The sequence below is a fragment of the Argentina silus genome (genome assembly GCF_951799395.1).
Source record: "Argentina silus genome assembly, chromosome: 7".
Taxonomy (NCBI): Eukaryota; Metazoa; Chordata; class Actinopteri; order Argentiniformes; family Argentinidae; genus Argentina; species Argentina silus.
Genome location: NC_139661.1, coordinates 10547416 through 10559974, shown reverse-complemented (window position 1 = coordinate 10559974; position 12559 = coordinate 10547416). Strand labels below are relative to the sequence as shown.

At 42.6% G+C, this 12559-nt stretch overlaps 1 protein-coding gene across 1 annotated transcript in view; it reads left to right on the top strand.

The window, feature by feature from the left end:
- Positions 1-8318, top strand: part of pdlim2 (PDZ and LIM domain 2 (mystique)) — a 31568-nt gene extending 23250 nt beyond the window's left edge. Inside the window, exons 7-10 of the mRNA XM_083673610.1 lie at positions 1475-1593; positions 5247-5395; positions 6246-6360; positions 6666-8318. Coding sequence (XP_083529736.1) covers positions 1475-1593; positions 5247-5395; positions 6246-6360; positions 6666-6858 — 576 coding nt within the window. The 3' untranslated portion in view covers positions 6859-8318. The remainder of the gene's footprint in view (positions 1-1474; positions 1594-5246; positions 5396-6245; positions 6361-6665) is intronic.
- The last annotated feature ends 4241 nt before the right edge of the window (positions 8319-12559 follow it).

Here is a 12559-nt window from a genome sequence, read left to right as displayed (position 1 = left end):
TGAGTTATGTGCTGCTCAGAAGTGGACCAGGTGTGCAGTGTGTTCTGGGTGCACATGTGCCTGGACCCTGAGGTCATTCACTATGGACACACACACACACACACACACACACACACACACACACACACACAGTACGTGTGAATACCAAACACATACACCAACAAAAGTCAGTTGTAACTCAATAAAACTAGTTCCTGTTTCTTTAATTTCTTTATTGGGATAAGTAGGCCTAATCCTTCACCAATGTATGCTTTCAGTAGCTTTTCATTTTCACTGATAGCAAATAGCGTAACTGTTAAAAAATTAGGCTGCAGCGCAACAACACTACTGACACATTATCCATTCAGTGACATTTGTCTCATGCCCTCCAAAGCTATGAAGCCTAGATTCCACCAAAAGCATGGATGTAACACCCTCTTGTGGCCAATGGAAACCAGTAACATTCTGCCAAGCTGCTCATCCTAACTGCTGTGAACAGTTACAGTACAACAGGTAGCCTAATTCAGGTACTGTAGGAAACTAGAGTCAGTAAACTATGGTGAATCACGTTATGCAGTTTGGCAGCACTGTACCTCCCTGTTGTTTCCCAACAGGAAATTGCTTATAACTGCCATGCATAATTGCATGAACGGTACTACATCTGGGGTCCATGGAAGTACATATTGCTATGGCTCCTTTTTCTTCAAACGAACTAGAGATCCAAAGCCAAACATCTGTTACCATGCAAACAGAGTCCCAGCTGAGATATAAATAGCAATCAAGATCTAACAAGGTTGACGCAGATAGACTGCACATGTAAGGGCTGGGAGATAAATGTGACATTGATTGAGAGGGAGGAGTCCGAGGACAGGAATGCTGGGGCGTGGCTCACTCTATCGAAACCATCGCCCTGGGAGGGGCAGAAAGGATGGGAGGCAAAACGATGATGAATCATGGTTGTTTTAATTGAATGTATGAGCATTCACAGACATCATTGTCTTACCATAGGCAACGCTTCTCTGTCCAAACTGATCTCTCGGATAACTGGCAAGACAGGTAGTTCAAGTAAGGAAGTGATGGTGTTCAACATCCTGGGATTCTGTCAGCTGTTTACTCCATCGTAGCCCTGTCTGATCTTGACTGACCCTGGCCCTATGGAGATGTCCACTTCTGGCTAATATCTATGTTCTCAAAGAAAGACTGCCTCTCCCTCACAGGCTCATCTCCCCTTTCCACCTTGGTGCCTCTTCATCTTAGAATGTTCTCTTCATTCGATGCCAATCCGCTCTTGATGAAGCAATGATTTGGAAACGACACAAATAAATTCCTGGCAGTTTATGATAATATTGAAACACGGAGTGCTTTCACAGAGTCTCATCAGGTTGCTCAACTCTATAAAGTATACGTCTGGGTTTCAGCATCTGCAGGTGGTTTGGATAAGCACAAAAAGATGCGAGCAGATCTTGACCTCCTGCACTCCTCTCTCTCTCCACAGGAGTTCTCCTCTCCAGACTTCAGGAGTAACTCAGTGTCAAGTAGAACCCCCACCCCTCCAGGACGCTACTCCCCCCACAGCCCCATCGACCGTGAACTGTCTGTGTCCCCAAGGCGCAGGTAAGACCTCCCTCACCTCACCCATCTCACTCTCCAACACCTTTTCTTCACTTTAATATAGTAACATTAATTTGACTTACTCCAAACAGTGTACGGCTTTTGCTAAAGCTAACTCCAAACTAGCCATTCAACACAATGAGCAAAATCAACAGCGCTGAAGACAGATGGTCGATGGAAAGGTCAAACCTTTCTCTGACTCTTTCAACATTTCCCCCCCCCCCCACATTTTAGTCATTTAGCAGATGCTATTATCCAGAGCGACTTACAGTCAGTACATTTCTCTGAAGTGAGTCAACTATACGTCATCGTAAGCAAAATAGTGCGAGAGAAAGCAAGAAAAACGTTGTTAGTGAAAGGAAGAAAACAAGTTGTATTTCAGGCTGCGGTTGATGTCTTTCACCACAGCCAATACTATTTGAATCCTCCTCTCAGCTAGTGAGGTGCTGTTACAGTGGACATTTGGCCAGAACTGGATATTGCCACCACTGCCTCACACATTTTCCATACTGAGAACAGCCCACTCCCTGTAGCTATTGATGGATACAGCTGGACTTCTCTTTACCAATGTGCCTATGTCTCACTCTTTGTATGTATGAGAGTATGCACTCTTTTGTACTAGTTCTATAACAGTAAATTAGAAAGGAATGCTTCCCCAGACTGTTAAAACGGTTCCTCACAGCCTCCCAGGTAGTCTGTTTTAGCCATCCTCCCTACAGGAGAGCTGGGAGTCTGTAGGCGTGCTGTAGGAGTCTTTCTACTGGGTTTACTTTGGCTGGTGATTCCCCTGGCTACCCCAGGCTAGCATTGTGACATGTCAGGATCTGGCATCAAACCCAGCCACCTCTTACAGTATACCCCAATAGTTTGATTTCATTTTCCCTAATTGGCCCCCCAGTCTATTGTCCCCGGCTTGCACACCAAGCCTCTCCCACCTCTTGTCCAGCCAATCACAGGCTTCGTGACACCCCCTGAGCGGCCCCTTTTTCTCTCCAGGCCAATGAGTGGCAGCCAAAGGGCACACCTTCCAGTCAAACTCGCTCTTCCTCTGTGTCTCGTCTGGTGTTGATAGAGGTGTGTGTGTGTGTGCGCAGAATTTGGTGTCAGCGTGTGTGTATGTGTGCTTGTGTTTTTGTGCACGCACTGGGTTTACACAGCAGAGGATAGACTACAGGAACCCTCACAGCTGAAACTAGTTCTGCTAATCTCTTTGTTCCTTCTTTTGTTTCTGAGGTGAGTTTTGTCTCAGTTGTGTTTTATTTGGTAAATTGAATTAAATGGGTAAATGGCTTTGATTTTGTGTGTATGTTTGGAATGATAGGAAGCAATGCAAACAACATCAACAGCCGTATTGTCCTGACATTGGAAAATGTAGTGTGACTTCAGAGCAGTGATCCTATCTATGTTTTGACTACACACATTCTGAGGCTTGTTTACAGACCTGTGTTTTCACTAGATCAGAATCAGATCATTTGTGCCAAATGTGGCTATGGAAACATTAAAAAAAAAAGAGTTAATGTTGGCATTTCCAGAATGGTTCCAACTGTGTTGGAAACTTACAAACTACATACTGAAAAGCCCAATGGAAATATTCTCTGCAAGATGCTGTGTGTTGTAGATACTCCAGTTTACCTTGGTAGATCAGAGGTTTTTCTTTTCAGTATGCATATTTTATACATTATAAGTTATGACACAGTTAGCCATGTTTACTCAAGTTTTGGCTGTTTTTATAGAATATCTCCCTCCCTCTGTTTTCTTGCAATTCATCTCTGACATGATGCTATGTGCTTTTCTCTTGTTATTTTGTGCCCATGATACATTTGAGGCATTTCTGTCGGTTTTAACATCAACACACAAATGGTGAAAGCGAGGGAAAGGGAAATGGCTTGTGAAGGGTGGAGTGGAGTCAGAGAAGGACTTGGAGGGTGTGTTTGGGACTAAGTCTGTTTTCAATTTGAACCATGTTCTGTGATGCAGAGGAAAGGGGTCTAAGCATTGCCTTCAGTCTGAGATTTATTGTCTCGTCTTTTTGCCATCTCCTGTTTCAGGCATGTTACATCAGTCGGAACCATGTTTCAAATGCTGATGAAAGGCAGGCATATACCACACAAGTGTGCACATACACACACACACACACACACACATGCACGTGATGCATGATGCATATAACCCCCTATGCAAACACATGGGAGAAGATGGCGTGTACAGCCGTACCCTCATTAAAACACCACATGAAAGCACTTACACTGCATAGAACAGTCTGTCTTCAATACATTCAAATCATATGATGCTACCCCAGACGAGATTAGTTATGTGAATTATCGTTTTTCCATACTCTTAAGATTAGAATTTAGAACACAGGTGGAAGTTCTAGAGTCAATGATTTGGCACCTGTGCTGTAAGCTGGCGTATGATAAGAGAGGGGGTGAGGGAGATGATGTGCGTTGGCTGACTGCAGTTGACAGCTTAGCCAGGATGTTCTGCTCAATTGGCTGCAGGTGAATGGCAACACAACACACCTGGGACTGAGGCTCTGATCTGGTCACGACCAACCGGTTCTCACTGACAACCACACTCAAAGGCTCTAGGCAAACACTGTTGACAGTGACATTCTTTGCATCTCTGTGTGCGCCCGTGTGTGTTGATCCGCTCCCTCTATCTGTCAGTACTTCTTTTACAGAGCTTCTGATAGGCCAGCAACACATAATAATGACAACCGCCCACAACTATGTGATGAACGATAAAGCTAACCACTTTTCCACCACCCCAGTTGTTAAGAATGTGGCCATAAACCTGCTAATGTAGAGCTACTGGGCTGTCTACTAATGTGCTAATTAGGCAGTGCAAAAACTACCCTGAGGTGTCAACTCCCTGAAGACTGTTTCCCACCACCATCACTCCCCATTGGTTGAAAATGACCACAAATCATGCATTGACTGGCTTCCTCATAAATTCTCTGCTATCAAAGCAAAACGGTTTCCGTTGACTCCTGTGTGTCATAAAAGCAGTGGTGTGATGGTGTGAGGAGTAGTAGTACATGACAGAAATATCACGTCTCTGTGGTTTTCCATCCAGAAATGCCTGGAGTCAAACAGCAGGATTCCCCACTTTATTTGCACAATTATGGCTGCACGGCTATCTGGAAAGATTTAGCCACAGTGCTACTTTACCTTAGAAAAAAAAAGAAACTGCCCCTGCATAGGCAACCATATGCAGGAATGCCCTCAACAGAAATGGACTACACAAATAACGGCATTTGGTTAGTTGATAACATGGTTTCATTATGATTTCTTTAACTTTGCCTGTAGGTAATTTTCAGAGTAGAACAGTTCATACTGTAAGTGAATAGGAAGGTGATCCAGGTCAATGCTCAGTGTATGCAGAGAGATTGAAGGCTGGCTTTGGCGTCTTGCCTGGGGGATGCAATCTAGACTTTGGGCTTGAAGGTCAAAGTCACAAAGCTGACTGTTTCCCCGTCTTAATTTCCTCCTGGATTCTGTCAAACCAACCCCACATAAGTCCTCCACAATGTACATGCTGCCCTGAACATATATGGACATTACCATCAGCTCTACATAAGTAAGCTAGAATGAGTGAACTGCCTGTATATAAAGTATGTGTGCTTAGCTGCATATCTCCCTCTCTGTTTCTTATAGCAGTTCCAGCTCTGATTTTGCCATGCAGAAGTTTGACCGGGATTCGGAGGTCTACAAGATGATCCAGGAGAACAAGGAGTCTCGCACGGCTCCTCGGCAATCCAACACCTTCCGCATGCTGCAGGAGGTCCTGGAGGCCGATGAGAAAGGTGAGGAGAGCTCCTCATAAACACACTCTTCACAGTCTCTGTTTCACGCCTCAGCTACGCTCACATCATGCTAACAGCTGTGTGTGATGGACTGAAGCCATGAGTATTTGCTTCCATCTCTTCATGTTTGTGAGACTTATTTGATGGGACAATTGTGTGTCAACTTTTAGAGGTGGATAGAGGTTATTCAAAGATAACTGCCATTATGTCCAACAGAACACAATTTAACACATCCCATACAACTGTTTGGTCAAACATACAGTACGTTCCAACATAATACAGTTATTTAATAGTGACTGACTTACATATGGTCATCACTTGGTCTGGAGCAACATTGACCAGATGGAGCCTTGTATTTGTTCTCTTTAGTCTTTGCTTTAATGGAACACAGAGAGCTGGTGTTTTCTCCCTTCACTTAGAGGACTGGCAGAGAAAAAAAAAAAAAACAGGTGGCAATAACATTTTTATGAGCTGATAACGACCAGTGTGTGGACTCTCATGTGGTGAAGTGTGTCCCGAGGGTAATAAACAATCGTGGTGAAGACAAACAACCTCTCAAACAGGAGGAAGATGAGAGAGTTGACTTGTAGGGTAGTAAAGACAACAAAGTCATGATGTGATAAACAGGTTGACAGAGAGAGGCATAACCCTGTCATGAGTCCCCTGCTGAGAGACTGTGAATGAGGCTACGCTTGGCTGCTGGCTCTGACTCTGCTTTGTGTGTGTGTGTGTGTGTGTGTGTGTGTGTGTGTGTGTGTGTGTGTGTGTGTGTGTGTGTGTGTGTGTGTGTGTGTGTGTGTGTGTGTGTGTGTGTGTGTGTGTGTGTGTGTGTGTGTGTGTGTGTGTGTAGAGGCAGCTGTGCGGTTCCCAGGGAATCTCTCCCCCAGCCCCCCCAAACCCAGCTCTGCCGTGGGGGGAGGACTGAACAAGCACCACGCCTGTGAGAAGTGTGGCACCAGCATTGTGTAAGTTACAGTAGAGTCTATGGAGTACTTGGCCTTTATGTCACCTGCAGTGACATGCTCTCCCACTGAAGTGTTGTTGCATAACCATCTGACAAATACAAGTCCTGACAATGATACTGTGCTGTACTGTACCTTACCCTAAGGTGCATGCTGTTCCTCATACATCTTTAGGGACAGAATTAATTAACTGTTTCTGTGTGTGTGTGTGTGTACATAATGTGCCCGGTGATGCAGAAACATGTCATGATGTGTTTGTCTGTGTGGGTGTTTGTGTGTTGTGTTTGACTGTGTCCGGATGTCTGCAGCACACAGGTGGTGCGCATCAGTGACGACCGCTTCCGCCACCCAGAGTGTTACACCTGCACAGAGTGCAGCCTCAACCTGAAGATGCGAGGTCATTTCTGGGTGGGGGAGGAGATGTTCTGTGAGAAGCATGCCCGCGAGAGGTACCAGGGCCCGGGCACTGCCCCTCGTGCCACCATATCACCACAGCATTGAGGTGCCCCCTGCCACCCAGCTGCTACACCCTGGACCCTAAGGGCTGGCACCCCGCCTCAACTGACTCTCAGCCATAGACCATGGGCTGGGTAGAGGGTGAGGGCAAAGGGGTCAACTCCACATCAGAGGTTGTGCCATTTCTATAGCATTTAACTATACTGCAGTTTTATCTTTCACTTACTGAGCTTTCCTGTAATTGTAAAAGGTTTTGAGGTTGGTTTTCCATGTCCTTTTTTCAGACCCAATAGGTTTATTAATAGGTTTCAAACAACTTGATATGGTTTCCACATTTACCCTAACCTATTACACAACAGGACTGGTTTCCTGGTGTGACAATCAGTGTAATTTTAGAGCATCTCATTGAATCATTTAGACCCTGCCGAAGCTCCTGCTGACCCACCATGAGGCAATTTGTCATTTGAATTGCATATCTTTTGAAATATGTACTGTACACAGACATAGGTTACAAAGGGTGAAATATCAGCTTAGCAACATTAACTTGTGTGTGTGTGTTCCATCTTAATCAAGAGTTCATATCAGTCCTTTGAAGTGCTTGTTACCATTTTCTTTTCCCCAATTGAAAGTTATGTTTTCTATTCTACTCCTGTGTGTCAGGCCAAAAGCTTGTTGGTTTCCTTTTGCCTTTTGTAAGCACATCCATTTAGTGGGGAAAAAAAGACTTATTTGCATACTTATTACCTTTTGCTTTTTTGATAAGGGAATATAAAGATATGTGCTATATATAAATAAATGATTACATTTTGTGAATATGTTTCTTTGATAGAACTGTACACCATATTATAGAATGTCTAATTGCATATATGCACAGGGTTGCATGTAGAACTTTGTTTTCGTGTGAAGAGGGTTGTTGATGCTGCATTATAACCAGTTCCACACTATAATGTTCTTTTCATGTCACATTTAGTTAGAAACACACGCAATGAAGGTTGCACATTTTTTTTGAAAGTGTACAATTTAATCCAGTGACGAGCAAGATGAAAACTAGTCCTTTGTACAGTGATGTTTAGAGAAAGTTTCTTACAGATTCTACCGATATGTTGCCAAGAACTATTATACATATTATTATACATTTGTACGGTTTCAGTAAGGTCCGACCAACAGTCTGTGCAGTAAAAAGTATGTCTAACCTTGCAGTGTGTCCTGGACAATGTACACCATGAGTTTAACTAGGCCTCAGGTGTTTTCTGGAGCATTAAACCAGCCCACATCAGATGGCATCTACCCAGTCTCCTCATCCTACAGATAAGGATGCCTAGACTACTGATGCTAGACTCTGCACCAGTGACATCATCCTGGGCATACAGGTGGATGGATTCCTTTGTGTTATTACCAAGAACTTGAAAAGTGAAGCTAGTCCTCTATTCTCTGTAACTTGAGCTGGGATGTTTGCATGATGCTTTGTAGGAATAAATTGCATCTTTGATGCCCTTGAAAAATCATTGCTTTGTGTCCAATTGGTAATTTTGTATCTACTGAGACCATGGAGTGCATACCATCAATGCAAATGAATCTCCTATAGCATTAATCTCAGAACCGAGCTCCTTTAGTCCACACTGCAGGTGTGTTTCTCACAGGTTCTGTTGTTTTGTCTTTCCTCCAGAAGAGGGCGATATTGTCACAGTCATCTGTTGGGCCATAGGAGTTTGCAAAGTCATATCGCCAAGATTCTGTTTACTGGAGGAAGAAAAAGTGTTTCACTGCTTAAGGACACAATCCAGTCTTCTCACATCTTAGTTAAGACATTTACACTGTCCAACACTTATGGGCTATTTAGCTCACAATTATTGTAAGTCTGTCACTAGTGACTAGATGTCTAAGGTTATGCGACAGATTTTAGTTATATTGGATTTGAGAGAATATATAGGGTGTATATACTGTATGAAATTATCTCAGAGGGTCTTGGTTGAGAATGTATGGGTGTGGTTTTGGCATGGAGGTTTGCCGTGCTATCAACTCCACCACTAGATGTCATAGCTTCCTCAAAAAAGACATCTGAATTCATGAGTGATCTAGTTTCTGCCAAGTAGTGGACTTTACAGTAAAATATTCCTCACTATTCTTTCTGTGTTTCTTTCTGTTTATCCACTGATGGTAACACTGCTGTTTTAAAAGGTAACCTTGTCTTGTTTGGGCCTTACAGACTGTACTGACTGATTGTAGTGAAGTAGCCTTTTTGAAAATGACATGGCCTAATGTAGCCTACATGTAATGTGGGGTTGGGAAGACTCAGTGGAAATGCCCAAGAGGGATCATCATAAGCCTTCTCCATCCTTGCGTCACTTCCACCCAATCTCTTCCAAGACTATGCCACTTTTACTCTCCTCAACTCAACATCTTCTTAGCCGTCCACCTTCCCATCGCTCCCCCCTCTCTCCCTACTCCACCTGGAATGGAGTCCAGATGTGGAATGGAGAGAAGGAGAGATTGCTTGCTTGACTATATAGGGAACAAGGGGGGCTTGGGGGTGTGCAGAGAGAATGTTGGAACGACATAAAAGTTTGTCTGGATGCCATTAAGTACAATTTGATGTAATGTGCAGTTTGGGACGTGACATTTTAAATGGAAACTGTGCTCTCCAGATGAGAGAGATTTGGGGGCTAGGGAGTTGGAGGGGGGTGTTGTACTTGAAGCCTTATTTAACGGCTTGGATAAACAGCCCTCTGTTTCATCGCTGTGCAGGCGCCGATCCACTCGTTCTGGTTTCCTTAAGCAATCATGCTGCCTCTCTGTGCCTGCTCCAGTGTACAGTATCATATACAGGAATAACAAACTGGGGGTCCGGTGTGTGGGTCAGAGCACACTGCACCATTGTAAAACAGGGCACGCTCACATGACTGAGGTGCCTGGTTTTTAAAAATGTCAGGGAATACTTGTCACCCCCAATTGCACTAAGTCCCTTTTCAAATGCTCTCCTGGTTCATCTTTTTTATATTTCAAAATACACTCCAGATTTTTGAAACGCTAAGGTTTCAGTCCTCCCCTGCCTCTCATATATCAAAACGTATTTTTAAACAGAAATCTGGACAGTTCAGCACTGTTGGGATTATTTCATAGACAAAGGCAGACTTGTTGAAATGGAGGCCCGTAGGAAGTTTATAGTTTTGTGTATTTTTTGGACTGTTCATAATTGTTTTAGGATACAAAAAGTTCTTAGTGTGTCGTATCCAATTTTATTCTGTCCTCTCAGCATATTTAGAGAGTTAGAGGAATTGTTATTTGCCCTAGACGTCTGAGGAGAGTAACCTATCAGGGGTAGAATCCTTTGGCTTGTTTTTCATTTGATAAATACATCTCACTCTGAATCCTAATCTTTTCAACTTTCAACACTTTCAAAGCAACTAGCAAAAATGCCCCCAAAATGCATTGTTCTTTTCACTATAGAGGACGTGATGGCATATACATGAAGGGGGGGTGGGGGGCCATTAACGACTGCTTAAACTAATTCAGATAATGAGGTAAAGCAGGGAACTCACTTTGATTGATAATGGACACTGGCATTGTTGAGGTTGTTATGTTATGAATACAGTGTCATGAACTGAAATCACAACTAATCACTGCAAGTAATAGTGGCCATTTATTTAATTGACCAGCCTGAGCTAAGTGCTATGCTTGTTCATATCTATACAGTTTTCATACAGAGGCAACAGTAAACAGTGTAGACTATAGTATGTGACGGGTAAGATAACATGCTATTGTTTGCTAGTAGTTATACAGACAGGGTATTGGCAGTAGCAGTATTGTTATAAATGACAGTAGACTCTTCTTCGTTAACTCAAAACAAAACACCCACAAAGAGAAAACAGGAACAGCAGTTTGCAATAAAGACAAAGTTCATTTAAATTGCTTGGGGATTTCAGTAGCAAATATTCACCCATGTAAACCTCTCAAAATAGACAGCCACTGCATCAACAGGTCAAGGTCTTTGTAGAGCAGCTGAGCCATATAAAAAGACTGATCTAAACTATTCCTCTGCAGCTCTTGATTTCAATCACTATGGTTGCAATAGGAAGAGTGAGATCTAATCATGATGTTGTGCTCCTACAAAATGATTTCTAAAGCTAAAAAATGATTTCAGTAAAACATTTTACAAAGTTAGAGAAATGTCCATCTGTGTCATCTATATACAAGAAACTCTCAGGAGTTCCACTGACTCTTTCTTGCTTGAAACCAGTGTGCGCATTAAAGCCAAGACCTTTTCCAGTCTTCTATAACCTGGTCGCACGCAAGACCATGGGTGGATTGAAGTCTATGGGAAACTTAAAAATGGGTCCTAGTGCCCAAAGTGTGGTCAGGGGAAGATCGATTATGGTCAACTTCTTTTGAATTAATCTAGACTAATCCATGAAAGTTAAACTATGAGCAAGACTGAGAAGAACATGCCAATATTCTATCCTGCACAGAATCAAATTATGAATATATTCTGTAGTCAGATAAAGGGTGTAACTAAATTTGGGTAATAGTGCAGTAATATGATTTTATGTTATCATTTCCTGATAATTGACAAGGATAGTCCTACCATTACAGTAGGTTAGTTTTAATGACAAGGGGTTGCATTTAGGACACAACTAGCCTAACTTACTTGTCTGATGCTTGTTTAGGACACAATTATGTGGATAATATTGAAATAATAATACTACTACGATTTCTTTCTCATTGATAATTTGACCTATTGATATTACAGTATATTCCATTTATTCACAAATGCCTTTGACACATATGGCATAGGCATAGGCCTATATAAACAATAAGTATGTAGTATGGATGTATTTAGAAATCTCAGCTATACCCCCCATTCAATGACAGATTTCCTTGCAGACCGTCGGTGAGTGTCTCCAAATGAGGTGAGATTCTGAATTTTCCAAAGTAAAATCTGCACTAGGACCCTGCGGATTAGCGCGTATCCGGCGACGGAATGCGCGCACTTGGGGTAGTAACTGAATTTGAGTGTGACAGAGTGGCAAGCAAAACCGCTAGATTTTGGGAATTACAGAGGAGCCGATCAGGACCCGCTCTATCGTTTTCCAAATTAATCCATTTACTTTTGGATAACTTTGATTCAATTTGACATCCGGAAAACTTAAGGAGAATCCCGGAATGGAAAACGACAAACTTTTTGAATGTCCTGATGACATCGTGACAAACCAATTTCCTAATTAATTAATGAAACTAAAACCTTTGATGACAGTAGACCGCATCTGTTGAATTTGGGATCTGTAAAACCACTGGAATAACAACTTTTAAAAAGATAACGGTAATCACATTTTATTTAAGTGACACTCCAATCCCATTGAAGGAGTACGCGGAGATAAAACTGAAAGGACAAACTTCATCTTCAATCATCAGCTTTGAAGTAGGCTAGAACTCCAAATCTGTAAACGGTAACTCCAGTGGAATAAGTTTTACCGGGATCTTTCAAGGATGATTGTCAAAACTGCAGTAGAATGTGCGCGCACTAGATTGCCATGACATAACGGGAAGCTATAATATAGTGTGTGCCAAATATTGGGAATGCCTTACAACCAAATTGGTGCATAATTGAGTTGGAACTAAAAAAACGACATTTGTAACTTGTCGCACTTTTGGAAAAGTATTTTTGTAATTGTATGTCATCACCCCTAGGACAGTTCATTGTGGAGAAATGGGATGACAGGGGGCAGCTGAGGTGAGACTGATAAGGACA